Consider the following 20,173-nt stretch of genomic DNA (forward strand, 5'->3'; position numbering starts at 1 on the left):
GTACTACTCTCTGCCAGACTAGTAAGTATCTTATTTGCCGTCTTGCTTTGTCTTGTGTTGCACTTGCTTGATGTTTGACTGTGTTAGGAAAGTTGTTGACTCACTAGTTTGTCATAGTGTCAAAGTAAGCAAATTTTAACAGGTTTCCCAAGGTTTAGCCGCTAGCATCTCGTTAGCGATTAGCAATTCCTCCGTTGTGCTGCTTTAAGACACTCCACACCTAATACATCATCTATACATCAAATGCTGGCATTAAATCTCAACTCCCTGTCAACTAACCTGACCCCTCACCTCAGACAAATACCAACCTCAGCCCTAACCTTAACTTTACTTCTAACCCTGAGAGTAAGCCTGTTGCATTCCTTGATGCCAGCAATATCAAAACCAAAGGTCATCAACGTGAAACCGTTGCTGTATTTAGCCATACATTTAAAAACAAAATGGATAAAATAATTTCAATATATACTAGTAAATACACTGGATACTCTAAATCAGATCAAACTTTTAAATAATATGATAGTTATACCAGTCAAGTCGATCATTGATATGGACAGTGCTGTGGAAAATCAAGGGTCAAAGTCATGAGAAGTTATGTTGTAACATGGCCCGAAGTATGTAACATAAACCACAAAATGCCTCCTCTTTAAACACTTTTTGATGTTTATTTCAAGTTTGAATATTTCCATGGCACCAGTTACAAGGGACTATCAGAGAAACAATATTTCATACCGTTTCGTATGGAAGGTTTCCTACAGTACAAAGATGGTCTCGGAATGAATCAGTCTCAACAGGAACTGGATTTGGCACATAAATTTGTATATATTTGTATATCTATTTATATTTTAAGTAACTAAACAGCAGCCTCCAATCCCAAGTTTAAAAAGATGCAGAATACAGAAATAGATAAAACACGTCAATGACACAGCTATGCACCAACATACTCTGGGCATGTGTGTGTATGCGCGCATAGTTGTTCGAGAGTGTGTTTGGGGGGAGTTTAGGGGCTGGCAGAGGTGACAGAAGCACAATACATTGAGTAGAAGCAAGTTACAATTACTGATATTATTTCAGTCTTTCAGTTTCAGGGCAGATGGAGAGAAATGACCAGAAGCTCGGTTACGGGGAAGTAATGGCCAAGAGAAACTAAAAGAGATAAATAAACATTGTCTCCATTTTATGTAGTTTCCCCATTCATCGATTGCCATCCTAAGGGCCGGATCACCACTCCAGAAGCAGAGAGGTCTGCTGGCCACTCGGATTACAGCTGTGTGTGTGTTGTGTGGCTGGTGTGTTTAGATCAGTGGTTGGCAACAGTAATAACATACAATTCAGCTGTAATACAGTACAACCTCCTGACCATAAACACACACACACACACACACACACACACACAAATACACATATAATGTTATAGAACTAAAATATGTATCAAGCTGGTGGTCAAAAAGAAGGCAGTTTTTCAATGAGCCTATACATATAGCCAAGTTTGCCTTGATACATCCAGTGGATACATACTCAAATAAAATAAAACATCAATTTCAACCCACATAAACCCACAGTATTACAAATGACTCCTTCCACCCTATTACTTTTTGTGTGCCATGGGGCCATGTTAGCTGCAGTGTAGTTGAGTGCTCTATAGGACCCGCTGATGGAAGCACTCTGGCAGAGCGATTGCCAACATATGGTTAGTAGCATATGGCATATCACCAAACATTATGCACTTCCCCTTTTTTTCATACAGTTGTACACACAGACAGCCAGAGGCAGGTTCATCTTCCACAAAAACAAGTACTACCACCAGTTCCCGAGAGGAAGACCAGGACAAAAAAAAATTAAAAAATGAAATAAATAATACTGTTACCATGGAAACAGACCAGATTAGGAGGGCCACATTCTTATTGTTTTGTTGCCTCCCCCCCTTCACTGCAAGAGTGCCTTGAAGACAACGGATAACATTTGACCCTCAGACTCAATGCTGGCCTACGGTCACCCTCAGCGATGCCACACACGCGGCACGACACTCTTCTCAGAGCAGGAGTGCCAGAACTCTGCAGATAGTCAGCTAGTGTTTCTGCGGCACAGCAAAGAACGCAGGTATTGCGTCTGAGATTTTAGATCCTGTCACTTGCCCCTTTGGTTAAGTCGCAGAGGGATTCAGGTAGAGGCAGAGTTTGCTGGTCACATACAGGAACAACAAAAACACTGACAAAACCATCACATGAAGGGAGCATGGGAGCTAAATGTGTACAAAATGTAGCAATTTTTTAAGGAAGTAGTTAAATAATCTATCCACTTTTACAATTACCAGTATTGTCTTCATATAAAACATATAATTTTTTTGGAAGTGTATTGAGCTCAAGGCTGTGCATTGAAATGATCAGACGCCACATGAAAATAAAATCAAGTAATCTGATTCCACAGCTGCAATGAATTCATTCAGAAATTCAGAAGTTTGTACACTTCTTTGTGGATACCCCTTTACAAAGCAGATTATTGAATTTCCCTTTTACATTTCAAATTATTGCTAGTTGAATGGTGCTGCCTTTAGTTTTGTGCATGCATGGAAGGATCATTGAAGCTACATTATGCTGCAAAATGAGTTACAATGTTGACCATTGATATTACCCTTGTCAAATCTAATGCATCATCTCACCTATTGGAAAACAAACCATAATACAATCCAGTTTTTATTATCCATCAACAAAGGGATCAAAGAACATAGGCAAACACAAATAATACATAAATGTCATGTTAAGACACTGTTGCCTTAATTTGCAGTCTGTTGAATTCAAACCATCCCCAAGCCATTCTACTGTTGCACTTGCTGTTGGATATGCATGCATGATACTTTAAAAAGTAAGAAGCATGCACATTTGTCTCACGAATCTCTGAAGAGGTTTTTTAATCTCCCGTGGTGTGTACAGTCCGTACAGCATATCACAAATCTAGAGTACATGTTGTGCAATAAAACTTTTCCTCCCTATTGTAGGTAACAGAAACAGTTGTCAGAAACAGTTTTGTTGTTGTTGTTATTGTTGTTGAGATAGCCCTGTAACATAATGGCTGCTGAAGTCTTATGGGCAGGATGAAGGTCCAAGACACTCTGACCCCTTAAGACAGACTGAAGCAACACCTAAACAGCAGCTACAGCCTAGCATAAATGTTGACTGTTGCTGTGCAGTAGTGATTGAGACTGTCATGTTATTTCTACACAAACCCACTTATTTGTGCCAGGAGCAGGAGAACTATGCTATTAGACCAAGACTGCACGAGTGGCATCTAAGTACCTCAAGAGTCTACAGCTGCTATAGTGTCAATTAAATCAGCTAACTTCTTTAGACCCATTAGAGGGGATCGACAGAGGCTCATTGGAGGAAATGTGTGTCAGTCACAGTGTACAGATCGAGACCTAATTTCTCATACCTCCTAACTCCGCTGAAGGCCCAGTGCCCATCATTCCTCTCATATCCCTTCCTCCCGTATAGCCTTTTCTCTCCTCCTTCTTGTCTTTATTTCTCCTTCTGTGCCATTCTTCCCTATTTTAAAAATAAGACCTAACAAATCTTCTGTCTTTCTGTCCGTGTTCCACTTTGAATTAAGCTTTTTAAGTTAAACACACTCACATAAAACAGATTTAAGGGGCTACACATACACATTGCTCTCCACCTCATACACACACACTCGCACACACACACACACACACACACACACACACACACACACACACACACACACACACACACACACACACACACTTATTCCAGATAACAGGGAGTAGACAGATTAAAACAGATTTTTCTTTCACCCATTAGTTCAGCAGTTGCAATCAGCCACTCCCCTCCTGATATCCCAACCAACCCAATTCACAGCACTGAGATATCAACCATAAGCTGACAGCACTTTGACACCTGAAATCCCAAAAGGCTCTCTCCTCTCCACCAGATTTCAATTGGTTGCTGCTAAAGCTGTCTTCTTCTGACTGCAAGATGTCCTCTGTCTGCTCTGTTGCTGTGGCGTTTTTTTTTTTAGGTTGCTGCTTGCATGCCTTGCATACAGAGATAACTCTGTCACTGCTGGCTCGAGTAACAGAGGTTTGTTGGTGAGAGGTGGACCAGGAAAAAAAGAAAATCTGTCCCTTTTGCCTAGTCAAATATCATTCCCTCCAATTATTCCATAAACTCTACAACTCACCTGAAACACAGAGCTAAAAAAGGTATAATTTAATCTTCAATAACAAAATAACATTTCAGTTCTGTTAAAATATACATGGAAAAACTGTCAATATATTAGGAAACTAACTACTTTGTACAAAAAAGTACAGCATTGTTATTGTTATTTTAATAATTAATAGTAGCATGGTATTCACAAAGTACAAACTTAGGAGCAATGTCTGATATGGAATTGAAACAAACCATTCATTCTTTATACAACGAGACATCTTTCAATTTCAACAGTGAAAATGAAAGAAAAAAAAATAAAAATAAAAAAAACAAAGCTAACGCAAATGCACACCTTCTGAATTGATTGAAATATTTCTCTAAAAAAACCATCACTATACAATATTGCACATCTAGCTAGGTTGGATCTATGGGTGCTAGGTGTTTTCAAGAGATCGACCATATTCACTTCTCTAACAGTTATTGACACACTATTGGGTCACATAACACCATTGTTACTGCTTTATTTTATGGTATCGTTTATAAAACCCTTTATTTAAAAAATAAATAAAACATAATTCTACTCCACAGCTTGCTACCGCTTACACATAAATATAATCCTAGAAAAGTATATGTGATGCTCAACTCACTCTTCCAACCAATACTTAAAAAACAACCACCCTCAAAAGCACTCAAATCATCCCTTCTCTTTTCTGACACTGACTTAAACCTTCTCTTCAGGCAACCTGCTCAGTCTCACAGCTCTCACAATGGCGTGTGTCCAAGTGTAATAATTTAGTACATTGTTAATTGTTGAGTTATTTGCGGTTAATCGTATTGTGTGTTTCTCTACGTAACGGCCTTGTTCATGGAGAAAAACGTTAAGCTGCCTTTAGTGACCAATGGAAAAGGATGCATTTTCTACGAGAAGAGAAAATTGCCTCAACCATCCACTCCCCCTCAAAGATCCCAATTCAGCTTTCTCTGCTTCCCTTTATCAAGCACCAACAAAACACCTTCCTCACATCACATTCTTTAAATATGTCATTTCTCAGTTATGTTCAAAACAATAAATAGCAAATGAAGGCAACTGTTTTGTGTTGCAACAAAAATATTTCATCCCTAAAAAGGAACGGTGCACGCTTTAGTTCTTTGTCAGTTTTATGGTTTGTTCATTTTTATTTTTTTTTTGTAAAAATAAAATACTTGCAATGACCTGAAATCCCAACCGGGAAAAAAACATGAAAAAAAAAATCATCCTCTGTCTTTATAAAAGAAATTTCAAAAGGAAAAAAAGACGGGGGTTGGGAAATGTAAAACTGGAAGAGAGTAAAAAACCAACCAACAAACGAAGGAGGAAAAAAACGCAAGAGGTGGGGTGGTGGGGGGGAGACAAAAAATCGAAAGGAGAAAAATGGTGAGCTCCTGGTGCAGTGTCAGCAGTTCATTGTGGAGAGAGGAGAGAGAGAGGAGGGTACTAGTCTGCAGGACGGATCATGAGAGAAGCTGAGGGTCACGGTTGGGAAGGACGGATTGGAGCAGGCGCGGGACAGGACAGGAGCTCCCCCTCCATCTCTCCGGTGCTGCACTGAGCGTCTTCTCGACCCCCCACCAACAGGCTCTACGCTCTACGGGGCTGGGCGCGCCTCGACCCCCACGCACTCTCACTTGTTGTTAATGAGCAGACCGCCCACCCAGCGGAGCTTGCAGGCAAACCACCGCCTGAGGGGACAAAAGTATTCGTAATGGAACTGCTCAAACTCGGGCGTCTGGCGGATATCACGTAAAAATGCAATGTCAAGGTCGGACTCGGTGAGGATGATGAGGAGGAGGAGCAAGACAAAGAGGAGCCCAATGGTCACAAGGAGCAGACGGAGGACACTTAAAACAAACTTATTCACCTGTTCCGCTTCGCTGAGCGAGGAGAGGCCGACCCCCGCACCCAGCCCGGACATCAGGACCCTACCATCCGGCCCCACCTCGCCAAACTCGCCTGTCGACGGCGTGCCGGCCTCTGACTCCTTTTCTTCCTCGATGCTGCAGGGGGCGCCGTTGACCTGGCGCGAGACGGCCAGCTCCATGCTGTGCTCGGCCACCGGAGTGGGCAGCACGCTGTCCGACGGGCTGTAGTTCTCGTCTGAGATGACCCGCTCCCCGCTGCCACTGCTGGCTTCGGTCGACATGCGCGAGCGAGGCATGAAGGAGTCGCCATGGGAAACGGAGCGCACCGGCGTGGAGTGGGCGCTGTCACGCAGAGACTCCAGACCTGCGAGGGCGAAGGGTGAGGGGGGCAGGGTAGTTTGGGGACAGGAGTAGAAGGGTATAAGAAAACAACAAGAGGAATTACAGATTACTCGTGTAAATGCGTAAATGCGTAAATGCACGTGAGTGCAAAGTGTCTCCTAGGATTCTGTGAACTCTCTAAGATCACAGGTCTGAAGTGGATGTTGGGAGATGTGTGTGAACTTATATAATCAACCACAAACACACATCTTGCATAGCCGTGAGAATGTGCTTATGAAGAGAAACGCTATTGTCCATTACAATGCTACAACTTTTTTTTTTTATCTCCACCCGGCCGACCTCAAGCAGATGGGTCCCCCTTATGTGCCGTGGTTCTGCTTAAGGTTCCTTTCTGACTAACAGGGAGTTTTTTCCTGCCCCTGTTGTCATTGAGCTTGCACTAAGGGGGTTCAGGCTCTGGGCTCTGTAAAGCGCCTTGAGACAATTGTATTGTTATGGCGCTATATAAATCAAATTGAATTTAATTGAATTGAACTTTTAAAGATGCTATATACAGCTAGTGAGCTAAATTATTTCATACTCTACACTCCATGCAAACTAAAGGCAGTGTATCACTTGGCTTGTCCACACCCCTACCTTCACTCCATCACAGCAGTAACCAAAAAGTTTGGCCAAGATGGCGGAGGCTAAAAGCTAAATGTAGCAGGAAAACATTTATGTAATTAAAGGATATCTAGTTGACTGTACGAACATTGATTTTGACATTATGTCAAATCTGTTATTGCTTCACATTCCGTTGATATTTTTGGATACGTTTTTAATGTTTTTTTTTTTTAATTCTTACATACAGCACTTTTAACAGGTTAAAACCAATCCATTAGATCCATAGATTTGAATAGTCCAGGTGCAGTGCAACTCCTCTCCAGTGCTTTGTGTCTACTGTGTAAATTCACTCATAGCACTAGCTATTAGCACTAAACAGCAGGATAACATCTTGGAGTTGAATAAGCTGTCCTCACAGATGGACATTGCAAAAAAACATGGTATGGACAGTGACTTTCATAATCCGGACTTCTACACATCTTCACATTGCACATGTCACATGTCCCCACAGTCCAAGCTAACACATACACTGGCCAGAGGGAACGAGTGTAATGGGAGATCTATCGGGGACTAGTTACAGTACATGGAGCAGACGAGCAGGCTCCAGTGGAGAGGGGAAACCTGATCATGGGCTCCCCGGGGATAGAAGGTTTTCCATGGGGCCTCTCCTCCTCAGACTGGGCGATAATGTGAAGAGGGGCACTTCTGGGCCCTGCTAGCAAACACAACCTCCTTGCTATGAGGGGCAGTCTAGACCTCCAACTGACCGACAATCTGTTAAGAGCATCTTCTGTCGAGGAAAACACTACACACGGGGTGTCAGTGACAATTAACAGTTCTGCGCTGTTATTAAATCAACACGCCTGCACTCTCTAAAGTAAGACTGACTTATTGCTTTGGCTATCAGTTTCTTTCTTATTCAGATAATCGTTAAAAGCAGAGCTGTACAATTCTGAGATGAGTTTACATGGTGATTTGGCACACAGTGAATAGTGATGACCAATGACCAAATTCAACAGACACTTGGAATACATATCAGTCCCCACACTATTTTAATGACCATATTCTGATCTTAATCTGTTTAACCAAGAATTGTTTTGCAGGCAGGGCAGTAGCACAGTGGTCAAATACCATTCAAATCCTCAGCCAGGTCTAAAAGCTGCAGAGCTGAGGACCACACTATAACACACATTACTCATGAGAGAACTGTACCGCTCTCTACAAGACCACAAACCACATGCAGTACCCACTGCCCTGTGTTTCCCTACCATATGTGGTGGGTTTATGTATTTACATCCACGGTCCGACATTAAGACTAAGTTCCGCAGGCCCTGCTGGCTTCTCTGGTAATACCCTACTTACAGGCAGCTATAATTAATCGCAGGGTCAAGTAAAAAGGCGAACAGATGGGGAAGAGAGTGGCAGGAGCAACGTTTCGGCTATTAACAACATTAACAACACGCAGCTACACAGAGGCAGCCAGTGGACAGGAAGACGACACACAATCTACTTTCAAAACATACTTAAGATATTTAAGATGATGTGATTTCAGGCCACCGTGGAACTACAGCACTGAGCTAAGAGACCTCTGGCTGGGTTTCCTATCCTCCTGTTTAAACGTGTTAAAAGTGTATCTTGTGTTTTTTTGTAATTTTTCACACACATAGTTTTTCTTTGCATGTTTTTGGATCCCATGTCTTGGAAAACAGATGTTTTGAGTATCAGAGACTGGTTTGAATAACGTTAGTTATTAGAATTCCTTCTTTGACAGTACTTTCTGACAACGTCTATTCACGAAGCCTACTGTATGTTTCCTGCGAGTCATCACTCTCTGCACAGTGTAGATCTGCAGGCAGGTGCTGTCACCGGCATATTTTTCTTTCTTCTCTTCTTTCTGCTGAAAATCCACCTCATAAGCAGACATAAATCCACCACTAGATTTTTTTTGAATAGCGTATGTCCTTTCTCTAGGAATCCAAATGGCAGGGGGGCAAAAGTGAAACAGATGATCTTCTGCTGAGCATTAAAAATTCCTGACAGTGTCACCGCGGATATATATTACCCCGTCATTCTGACCGACTTGGATTAGGGTTTCATGTCCCTACAATGCAATATGTTTTCCTGCTTAGGCTTAAGGTTTCCATTCACAACCAGAAGGAGAAAGAAAATACTGCAAAAAGAGAGAGCTAAAGTGTTAAGGTTGACGGTCAAAGCAGCTCCCGGAGGAGTACAGTAGCTGACTAAGGGGATAATGTGTTTTTATAGTCTGAGTAAGCGTGTGTGTGTGTGTGTGTGTGTGTGTGTGTGTGTGTGTGTGTGTGTGTGTGTGTGTGTGTGTGTGTGTGTTGTTGTTGTTGTTGTTGTTTGACAGAGTCAGTTTGTTGTTGTCCTGTGGTGTCTAATCATATGTTCAAACAAAATTCCTGCAACTAATGTTTGAGGCTGCACTGAGAATGCAAAATGCAAGTTAAACAGTGATAACAAATGTTGTAATTATGTGTCATTCCTTTGGAGAATACAAAGGTGTGTGAATGGGTGTGAAATCAAAGCATGTCAGATCAATTGAAAGATTGGCAGATCAAACAAAATCGAGCATATGAAAAGGCAAAAAACAAAAAGGCAGCATATGAACAGCATCAGACAGCATATGAACTGCACTGCACTGAAATCCCAGTCCCTGAAGCTTCTGAAGCCAATCTGAGAAAGCCCAACGTTAAGGTAAAATGTCAAATCCGACAGAGGATTAACTCCAATACTATTTAGAAATCACAAAAATTCCTCTGCCGCAGATTAAAGCAGAAATTATTTCACAGCTCAGACATTAAGAGGCGTGCCACCTTTCAACGTTCCTTCAGCCATTAACGACTTGTGGGTGATTTAACTCCACACACACACACACACTCACCCTCAACCTCTACACACACACACACACACACACACACACACACACACAGTAAGGGTGTTACCTTCGGCAGGTGGGACTGTCATGACCGGTTCGAGAGGTTTAGCGGACGGAGAGGCGCTGGAGAGCGGGGCTGCCTGTGCCCCTCCTTCACCCGCCTCTGTCAGGGACGGGTAGAGGGGCAGCACCCCCAGGGCCTTCCCCAGCAGCCGGGGCCCCAGGCTCAGCACACGCACCTTCACGTCGCGGTAGCAGTGGTTAATCATGCGCAGGTGGACGTTCACCCGCGTGGTGATGCGGATCAGGCACTTCACCATGGTGGCGGCTTGCGGCGTACCAAAAGCAGATGCTAAGTAATGACAATTGTGTACAGCAGTTGCAGTTGCAGTTGCGGTTTCAGTTGCGGTTGCGGTAGCGGTGAAGAAAGCTGCGGTGGCTTCCAAGTCTTCTAAAAAAGCGCGTCCACCCTCTCCCCGGCCTAGGTGACAGTCCCTCCGTCCCCTATCCTCTGCAGGCTGCTGGTGAGTGCAGCCAAGACCAGTTTGCTCGGCACACTTTGACTGTGCTGCAGTATGGGGGACATGAGCAACAGGCTCAAAGGACACGCACCAGCTAGCAACTCTCCAACAACCCCCCCCCCCCCCCCCCCCCCCCCACCCCCACACACACCCCATGCCCCCTGTTCTAAACCCCCTATCCCTCACCAGACACCCTCTGCACCATCCTTGCCTCTGCCCTCCCCCTGCAGTGACATACATGGAGAGGAAGGCCTTGGCTATTTTCAGGAAGGGTATTAATACTCCAGGAAGGGACAATGTCAGCACATGCGTGGATATGTGTCACTCTCTACCTCCATGTCTCTCCGAGCTCTTGACAGCATATACCCAGCTATGTTCTTCACACAGACACACAGAGCTGACCCAGAAAAATGCTTTGGAGAAAGCTAGAAAAGTGGCGGTTTTAAGACACCTCACTGTCTGGTCCAGAATAAGGCAGCACTGCTGGCCAGATTACTGTCCTCTGTGTTGGAGACAGGAAGGGCTGCACTATAGTGTTTTTCAGTGGACCAGACCCAAGGGACGCAGGATGGTTAGGTGGAGGAGAGGAGCCCATCGGTGGATAGGAGCACAGGGTGAGGGGGGGAGGTACTCATAGGATCAACAGGACATGTGAGAAGGGTAGCGTGGCAACTGAGGCCTTTGTCCATTCAGTAACTTTCACAGGGGAGAGAGGTCATGAGGAAGAGAGATGGAGAGAGATAAGAAATATATAGAGAGAAAGAAGAAAAGTAAAGAGAGAGGTAAAGAGAGATGGAGGATAGAAAGAAAGATAAGAAAGAAAGAAAGAAAGAAAGAGAGCAGAGAGAGATCGAGCAAGAGAGAGCACTGAAATAGAGCTCCCTGAGTGACACTGACACCTGCGTCCCCAACTCCCAGGAGTGGAGATAGAAGCAAGCATCTCAGGTTACCATTTGCTCACTGTGGGTGCGTGTGTGTGTGTGTGTGTGTGTGTGTGTTTGTGTGTGTGTGTGTGTTGCCAGGGTGTCGTTAAACAGCCTCAGCACCAGAATAGGTCCAAGTCCTTTGGTCTCTTTAGCACAGAGCAGCTCAGTTTTGGCACCCACTTCACCTATCATTATCAAATCATCCACCGACTATCTTATTCAGGCATCCAGTTAGAGCCAAATCAAAGACAGCCGGCTCACTATGACACTCGACGACTACTCAACATTACACACTTGCTCAAGAAAACGGTATAAAGTCCTAAACTCGTGGTAACAGTCTGCTGTGTCATCCTAACCTTTTGAATCTGCTGAAATGTACTGATAGTATGTGGGAGTGCACCCTGAAGCCCAGCCTAAAAGGCCTCACCTGATGTAATTTTACTCTCTGCCAACCTCTATGCCTAAATGAGTGAGTGAGTGAGTGAGTGAGTGAGTGAGGGAGTGACTGACTGATTGACTGATTGAGAAACGGTTATGTTTCACACAGCCAGAACATTCCTGAGGTAAAGAAAGGTCAGGAAGATGTCAGGATGTGAATGTGATGAACAATAGGTATGTGAACGTGTACATACAGTACATGTGCAGTTCTGTTCACATGTGCGTATGAGGTACACTGATGTATATGAATCACAGTATCAGAGTATTTAAGCGTGTGTGTGTGTGTGTGTGTGTGTGTGTGTGTGTCTGTGTGTGTGTGTGTCTGTGTGGGTGTGTGTGTGTCTGTATGCGTGTGTGTGTGTGTGTGTGTGTGTATGTTTGTATGTGGTATTTGTGTGTGACGTTGTGTGTGTCCCTACCCTCCATGATAGATATGTGTACAGCTCTCCGGCGGGTACGGGGCACACTGCTGAGGCGCGGGCCGTGGGTGATGGACGGGCAGCTCCTGCTGGGCACTAGGCCAGCTCTGTAGGGGCACACAGCCATTACATCACCATTACAAAACACTTCACACATACACGCACAACCTACAGGACCTGACACGACACACACACACACACACACACACACACACACACACACACACACACACACACACACACACAAACACACAAACACAAACACACAAACACACTATAGATTACACACAGGCATACTAATACTACCGGTATACACAGCACACACTTTACCTACAGGGTACTACACACACCCATACTAATATTATATAATACACACACTATCTGATATACATTACCTACATGTACACAAACACACCCACACACACACACGCACTATCATTTTCTACAGAGACACTAAGCACACACTGCCACAGCAGTGATCTTACCTGTGTATTTCAGGGGGCTCCCTCTTGATTTTGGCGCTCTGCTCCATCACCTCTTTGGCCACCCTCCCACTGAGGAAACACACAAACACACACACAGGGCGCTCAACTCACTGACCCAGGGTCAGGCCCTGTAACCCCTATAACTCTGACTGTGGGTGATGTATTACCCAAGAGTAAAGGCAAATAGTAAAATAAAACTTCATAGTAGTAAAAGTACTATGCCGTAAAAGTGCAGTGTGTTGTTTCTAACCTCTGGTGATTATGAGGTGACAATCTAAAACAAAAAAAAGAAGTCTCAAGAAGTTGTCTTGGAAGTACATAAAAAATAACCTTTCTATTTAACTTTTAAATAAGTGTACTTTCAGTTACATTCACTCTCTCATACACTCAGTGACATTCTAGCTAAGCTATAAAGGTTGGAGACAGATGGCACTACACAGCACTCCAGTGAGTCCATGAGCGCTGCAATCAGATTAACCTGCAAACTCCACTCACTTAAATTCAATCAGTGTCCTTCTGACCACCACCAGTGCAAGACAGTGACCCATGCTTTTTCTTTTGAATTACATTAGTCTCTGAATGGCTTCTTGGTTTGCCCAACAAGTGCCACTGAACAGCCTCTTCCCAGGAACCAGCAAGTAATAGAGACAAATTGTGCTTACAGCTGATACACTGTAAACACTTTAACTCTGTCTCATGTCATTGAGAAACAATGGCACCTGGGGATAAATCTGACTAGGTGGAATTTAACAGCTGTTCCAGAACTACATTTTCAGAACTAAAACACTAATATAAAATAACCTATATGCAACCTTTAACCTTGCATATATGCTTTTTCTGCCTGGTCATTCCATGCTCACCCCCCACACCCCAGGCCCCACACCCCACCCCCAAATGCTTCTGGTATCTACTTCAAGCCCCTTAATCGGTCCTTTGATGTAGCACAGATATATTGACTGTGCTGTTCTTCTCTGTTACTCTGTGATGCTGCTCCTCCAGTGCTACGGTGTGCTGCACTGTCCTCTGCTGTGTCCTGTTCACTTCCGATGCTCTATGCTGTCCTTGGCAGTATTGGGCTGCATTGTTATGTGTGCTCTGCAGTACCATGATGCACAGCGCAGTGATGGTTCTGCACCATCTCATCTGCTCTGTGCTCTTCGATGCTGTGCTGCGTGGAGCTGCTCGGCTCCGAGGTGAAGCAGGCTACGGTTAAGAGTGTTAGAAGAGGAAGTGCCCTGCCTTAGGGGGAAGCTCCAGCAGAGCCTCAGAGACGTGTCTGCAGCCCCCCCTCTGCAGAGCGCTACCATTTCTCACCTGTAACGGAAGCGGCTGCCTTTGAAGAACAGGTTGCTGCTGGACACCGTGCGCACCTGACTCGATTTATCCAACCTGTCCAGAGAGTGGAGAGAAAGAAAGAAAAGAGGAAGAGATATTTTTAGGGAGAGTGAGAATGTCGTTCAGGGCACAACATAAAACTCACACTGAGAGAAAGGGAGTTCGTCTCCTGACTTGAATATTAAGAAGCTGTTTAATGCAGTCTGCAGATTAAAGACAAAGGGGGGAGAAAGGAGAATGGCACAAAAAAGGAAAAAAAGTCACCCGCGGGGATGTGACTTTGATGGCACTCTCTCGAGAGAGAGTGTGTGTCTTTGGCAAGCAGGGCACTCAGGAGCACAGTGGCAATAATGTTTAATTCAGAAACAGGGTGGAAACTTTAGGTTTGCCACCCTAGACCCAGTGTGCATGTGTTTGTGTGTTTGTGTGTGTGCGTGTGTGTGTGTGTGTTCAGAGGCCTGATTCTCCGTCTTCAACCCCAAGGAGCCCGAGGGGGGGCTTTTATCGGCTGTGTGCAGCGTCTGCTTCCCAAAACACGTTGCTCACTGGAAATGAACACCCTGTCTGTAAATTATGTATTTTCCATTGCCAGAGTCACAACTGTCTTTAGGGGAGATCATAAACCAGCTGTAACTCTACTTTATTGTGTATTTGTATTTGATTTTGTTGGGGGAAAGGATTGATTAAGACTGACTGTAGTTAGACACTGGAGAGCACTGAGGATAAATTAATACATAATAGGATTATTTCCATTTGGGGAGAAATGCGGCATGCATTTTTTTTTCTTGTCTGCTAAATTGTGTCCTGTGGTTCTTATTTCTTCCATGTATTTCTCTCTTTCTCTGTGTGTACATGTGCCTCTGTGTGGGAGTTTATTTGTAAAGGTATGTGTGTGAAATAGAGAGATGTGGACAGAGATAAAGTACATCTGAGGGAAGCTGTGTGTGTGTGTGTGAGAGAGTGTGTGTGTGTGAGTGTGTGTGTGTGTGTGTGTGTGTGTGTGTGTGTGTGTGTGTCAGGTGTGGTCTGAGCTTCCACCCCTTCAAGATCATGATGTCACAGTATCCCAGTGTGAGACTCTGAGTGATCAGCAGCAGGCTCCATCAATCTTTCCATTCTCTGGGGTATTTTTCCTCTACCTGTTGCCTTTCCGCCCTTCTCACAATCTCTCTCTTCCTCTCCCCCTTGCTGCCTCTTTATCTCTATCTCTCCTTCTCTTATGTCCCCATCTAATCCCTAATGCCCTCCAGCTCCTGACAGTGCTGCAATGAAAAATAAATCTGCTCTGTATATCCTATCTCTCTAAATACATTACCTGCCTCTGTGTAGGTAAGAATTTATGTGTGTGGGTAAATATATATATATATACAGTATATACACACATTATACCACATTAGTTCAGTGTGTGTGTGTGTTTGCTTATGTGTGTGTGTTAGATGGTGCAAGTGGCAATGTGTGAGTGTTCGAAACACCGTCCCCTATGGTCTAAGAAGTAAGGTGAGGGCGCACACAAACATAATCAGTCATGTCTGGTGTTGGGTCCAGTCCATTTCTCTCCAAAGGTGACTAGAGAGCTGGCCCTCTCACCGCTCCCTTCCCACATCAGTCACTTGCTGACAGGCTGCAGCCAGCCTGTGACCCCCGTCCCCCGTCCCCGTCCCCCGTCCCCCTCCCGCCCCCCGTCCCCCCTCTGGACCAGAGCACTCCATCCTCCAGAGGACAAGCACTCTTACAAGGAGGAGAATGAAATGGGGTAGACAGAGCTGCTCGGAGAGGCAAAGATACAGTGAGGGCAAATGAGAGACGAAGACATTGTCTTGATCTTGTTAACACTGCACTTGGGGAGGAGAGATGGCTAGAGAGAGAGAGAGAGAGAGAGAGAGAGAGAGAGAGAGAGAGAGAGAGAAGGGAGAGATGGGTTGAACGATGCAGGGTTTTGATGTACCATTCACTTCCCTCGCACACTCGCTCTCAACAAACTCACTTGTAGAAGGCCTGGTTCTCCACTCCGCACTTCCACAGGTGCTTACAGGCCTCCGGCGTCGGGGCAAAGTACGTCAGTATGATCTTCTTCTCCTGCAGAAGAAAGAGAAAAAAACAACCAAAGTAAAGTAAACCAAAATAAATCTGTGCCTGTGTGTGGTACCGGCGGCACAGCACGGCACCTCCCCGCTGCAGATCCCCCCCACCCCCCAACTCCACCCCACACCCCACCCCAGTGTTATCTGGGCCTAAAAATAGCCTGAGCTTCGTTCTCTTTGACGCCACGGCGACAGAGACGGTTCCTCAATAATGCATGTGGCTCACCTCCTTCTGATTTGCATATATATGGAATGTCTTTCCCTCGAACTTCAGTTTGGTCACCTCGTTCCTGTCCGCCAGGAAAAAGAAGGAGGGAAAATAGTGGGAGCCAGGAGAGAGGGAGAGAGAGACAGAGAGAAAAAAACAGCAGAGTTTAGATGCTGCATCAGAGGACAGGAGGGGGGAGCCGCAAGGGTCATGAAAGATTCATCACTAGTACCCGCAAATAACACAAAACAGCAATTGATCCCCATGTTATTCAGATACTACACACATCTGAGTGGATGTTGTTTGGTGCTGACACGAGGGACAGGCACTTTCTATACCGAGACACACACACACGCACACACGCACACGCACACACGCACACACACACACACACACACACACACACACACACACACACAGACACACAGACAGACAGACAAACAAACAAGGGAATGGAAAATAGTGTTGCTGCATAAAGGGTAGCACCTCAACTGGAATGACTTACTATAGTGCTTTGCGCATGGTCTAGTGGGTTGGTTCATGCATAAAGAGTAGATGCAGTCGGCTCGTTATGTAACACACACCTGATCTAGCTCTTTTGCACCACTGATACAGTGACATCAGGCCCACACAAAGCACAACAGAACACTACACACTGACCCTAACTAACAGAGACAATGGTGTGATGACAGAACCAGCAGCAGCAGACTCACACTGACCCAAACTCACAGGTGTTAGTTGGGTTTTCGCATTTAATTGTCCTGGACCAATAAACACACACACATACATACATGCAGACATACACACAGACACACACACACACACACACCCCGGGGGATGTGATCAGTTTGGCCTGTGGGTGTTTATGCCATAGAGAAGCAGTGATAATTGGACACCTGTCTGCTGTGGTTGTGGGAGAAGCGCAGATGGCTAGACCCTGTTGATTACAACACAGCATTATTTTATTTAATCAGCACTAGCGTGTGTGTGTGTGTGTGTGTGTGTGTGTGTGTGCGTGTGCGTGTGAGTGTGCGTGTGCATGTGCGTGTGTTTATGGTTGAGGAGATGCAGGTGTGTTGGTGAATGTCTTGACAAACCATGTGTTGCACATGTCTGTTATTGTTTATGCTGCCTTGTGTGTGTGTATGTGACTGCATGTGTGTGCTGAGGTGTATGTGTTTGTTTGCTGGTGTGTCGAAAGACAAACAAAAGTGTTTGTCTGTATATGTGTCTGGACATGAGTATGTCTGTGTGTGTGTGTGTGTGTGTGTGTGTGTGTGTGTGACCTTGTTTGACCCATCCTATTAAGTCCTAACGCAGAACTAAGAGGGGAAAAAATGTGAGGCTTGTTCCTCTACGCACCATTTGAGAAAATGGACTCTCTTGTTACCCTGAAGCACGACGAAGCCAAATGGAGTGAAGGCAAGGAAGGCGGGGTTTCCAGACACATCCTGTCAGACAGAGAAAGAAATGGAACGTGGGGGATTAGTTGATGACAGAGAGTGAGAGAGAGAAGAATAGAGAAAACAGACAGAGATGGAGGGAGAGAGATAGGGAGAGGGGGAAGAGTAAAAGAAAGAGAGACAGACAGAGGGAGGACGAAGTGATAAAGGGAGAGCGAGGAAAACAGAACGGTATGAAGCATATGGAGAGAGGAGATAGGAAGACAGCGGGAAAGAATGTGTGTGTGTGTGTGTGTGTGTGTGTGTGTGTGTGTGTGTGTGTGTGTGTGTGTGTGTGTGTGTGAGAGAGAGAGAGAGAGATCTGATTTTAGTTTAATTCAATTAACATACACAATACAATACAATACAATACAATACATTAGAATTACCATCATCAAAGAGACATGACCTCACCATTCCCACCCCCCAGCAAAGACTCTTCATCCCTCACAGTATAGAACATACCATTAAAACCCCACTTCAAATTCTTCTAAATCTTTCGTTCCTTTATAGAATTTGAAATCCACAATCATTTTGTTTTCCAGGTTCAGTCAAGCCAAGCTATTTTCTATTGTATTCCTTCTTGTATAGGAATAATTCACATAGCAAATCAAACAACCTTTTCAACCTTACACATTCTGCAAATCTTTATCCACAAAATACACGTTTGTCGGACTCTTTGGGATCAATACCAGAAACAGACATTAACAGCCACAGCCCCATGTAATATGCCCCACTGGAGATCATCTGATCACTTATTCAGAGGCGGCTTCAACAGGACTCTCCAGTTTGGCCGTTTCTCATTCCCCATCCCCAACTGACAGCGCCACCCAGTATCTCCACTCCTACTTAAAGCAGCTTTATTGAGCCATCACTTACTTAACACTTATACAGTACCTTCACCTCAACCATATAGAGATTTAAATATTGCATTTCCTCTGGACCTAATGGATGTCTGACATGCCTTTCAAGTCTGGTGTGATGCCAATATCGGGGAAAGGGTCTCCCGCATTTGGGCATCCAGCAATGCCCACTCATCTCCCCTTTGAGTTTATCCATCAGTGTATCGTGTCAGGTACAGTTTTAGGATGACGCGTAGATTTCGGACCTCGCTAAGAAGCTACTGCCTCTGCATCACTCAGTCCAGGTCCAGCAACATCCACCCAAAGGCTTCTGCTTTACGGCTCCTGAGGCCCAGAGTCTCTGAACAAGGCCCGCTGCATGGTGTCCTGATACATCAAAACAAGCTACTTTCACTAAAGATTCCCCCAGCAGTCAGAGGGATTCTGCCTTCTGCCTCAAATATACCAACTTGAAACAAACCCCAAAGTTTGCCTCAACAGAATAGAGGAAGTCTATAATCCATAAGAAAAAGGGCAAAGTAAAGGCCTAAGCCATCAGTTCTCTGCAATATATATATATATATATATATATACTGTATATATAAGGAGAGAGAGAGAGAGAGAGAGAGAGAGAGAGGGAGAGGGGCCAGCTAGGGAGAGTGAAGGAGGGAGAGAGGGAAGGATAAAGACAGCTCAGTCAGTATGAGCAGGCGTCCTGTCCTGACCCACAGTGCTGAGTCACACCTCTCGTAGACGCTCCACACTGAGGAGGAGACGCGGCAGGGGACACGGCAGGGGACATGTCCGACCATCTCCTCACACACAGCATGCCTCTCACAGTAAAATGGCAGCCTTCATGTTTATCAGTAACACAGATAAGGAGAGGACTGTCGCACTCAGGATGAGAGAAGGTCAGTTCAGGTGTGTAAAACAGAAATTAATTTCACTAATTACACTTCCACAACACACAAATACTACTCTCACTGAGGAACCCTGATTGATCTTGTTATAATCTCAATAAGAATGCCGTTCCGATGTAGACAGGCTTAATAGCAGAATGAAGGCCTACTGTAGCCGTGTTCATTAAAACGGTTACAGATTATTTCTTAAATGATCTCTTCCGTGAAGACTAGAGATCAGCAGCTGATTCTCATCTGGGGTGGATCCACCAGGATCAGGACAAAGCAAGGCTTGAGACCTGTGTCTCTTTTCACAGTCCTCTATCTGTTTTTACACACTGAAATCATGTCATCACGTACCTGGAAACCATGCAGTTTTAAACCAGAAGCAAGTCTAAGGAAACCTCAGCAAATCCTCAGTCATGAGTGAGAGTGCCAGACCCTGGAGGAATGAATTGCTCTTCTTTGTGTCCGACCTCAGTTAAGAGCTCTACCCCTAATCTGTGCCGTAGCGGGGCCAGATCCGTCACAGAATCAGGTTCTACCTGAGACGGGTGTGAAGCACTCACCTTGCATGGATGAGGGTCCACACCGTAAGTCTCCAGTATTTGGGCTTTCCGCAGGAAGTTCAGCTCAGCAGCCTCTGGAGACTGACCCCTAGGTGAAGGTGT

General features: G+C 44.8%; 1 protein-coding gene across 2 annotated transcripts in view; it reads right to left on the reverse strand.

Moving 5' to 3' along the window:
• Positions 1–642: 642 nt before the first annotated feature.
• The window catches only part of LOC105905584 (FERM domain-containing protein 5), a 112,128-nt gene continuing 92,597 nt past the window's right edge, over positions 643–20,173 (reverse strand). Inside the window, exons 7-15 of one of the 2 annotated variants that reach the window (XM_031564445.2) lie at positions 20,072–20,159; positions 17,682–17,770; positions 16,338–16,401; positions 16,015–16,106; positions 14,010–14,084; positions 12,946–12,969; positions 12,696–12,764; positions 12,211–12,317; positions 643–6,426 (exon numbers count right to left, since the gene is read on the reverse strand). In XM_031564445.2, coding sequence (XP_031420305.1) covers positions 5,825–6,426; positions 12,211–12,317; positions 12,696–12,764; positions 12,946–12,969; positions 14,010–14,084; positions 16,015–16,106; positions 16,338–16,401; positions 17,682–17,770; positions 20,072–20,159 — 1,210 coding nt within the window. In that variant the 3' untranslated portion in view covers positions 643–5,824. The remainder of the gene's footprint in view (positions 6,427–12,210; positions 12,318–12,695; positions 12,765–12,945; positions 12,970–14,009; positions 14,085–16,014; positions 16,107–16,337; positions 16,402–17,681; positions 17,771–20,071; positions 20,160–20,173) is intronic. The other variant, XM_012833602.3, reaches the window with a different exon arrangement.

This window comes from Clupea harengus, chromosome 3, assembly GCF_900700415.2.
Source record: "Clupea harengus chromosome 3, Ch_v2.0.2, whole genome shotgun sequence".
NCBI classification, from domain to species: Eukaryota; Metazoa; Chordata; class Actinopteri; order Clupeiformes; family Clupeidae; genus Clupea; species Clupea harengus.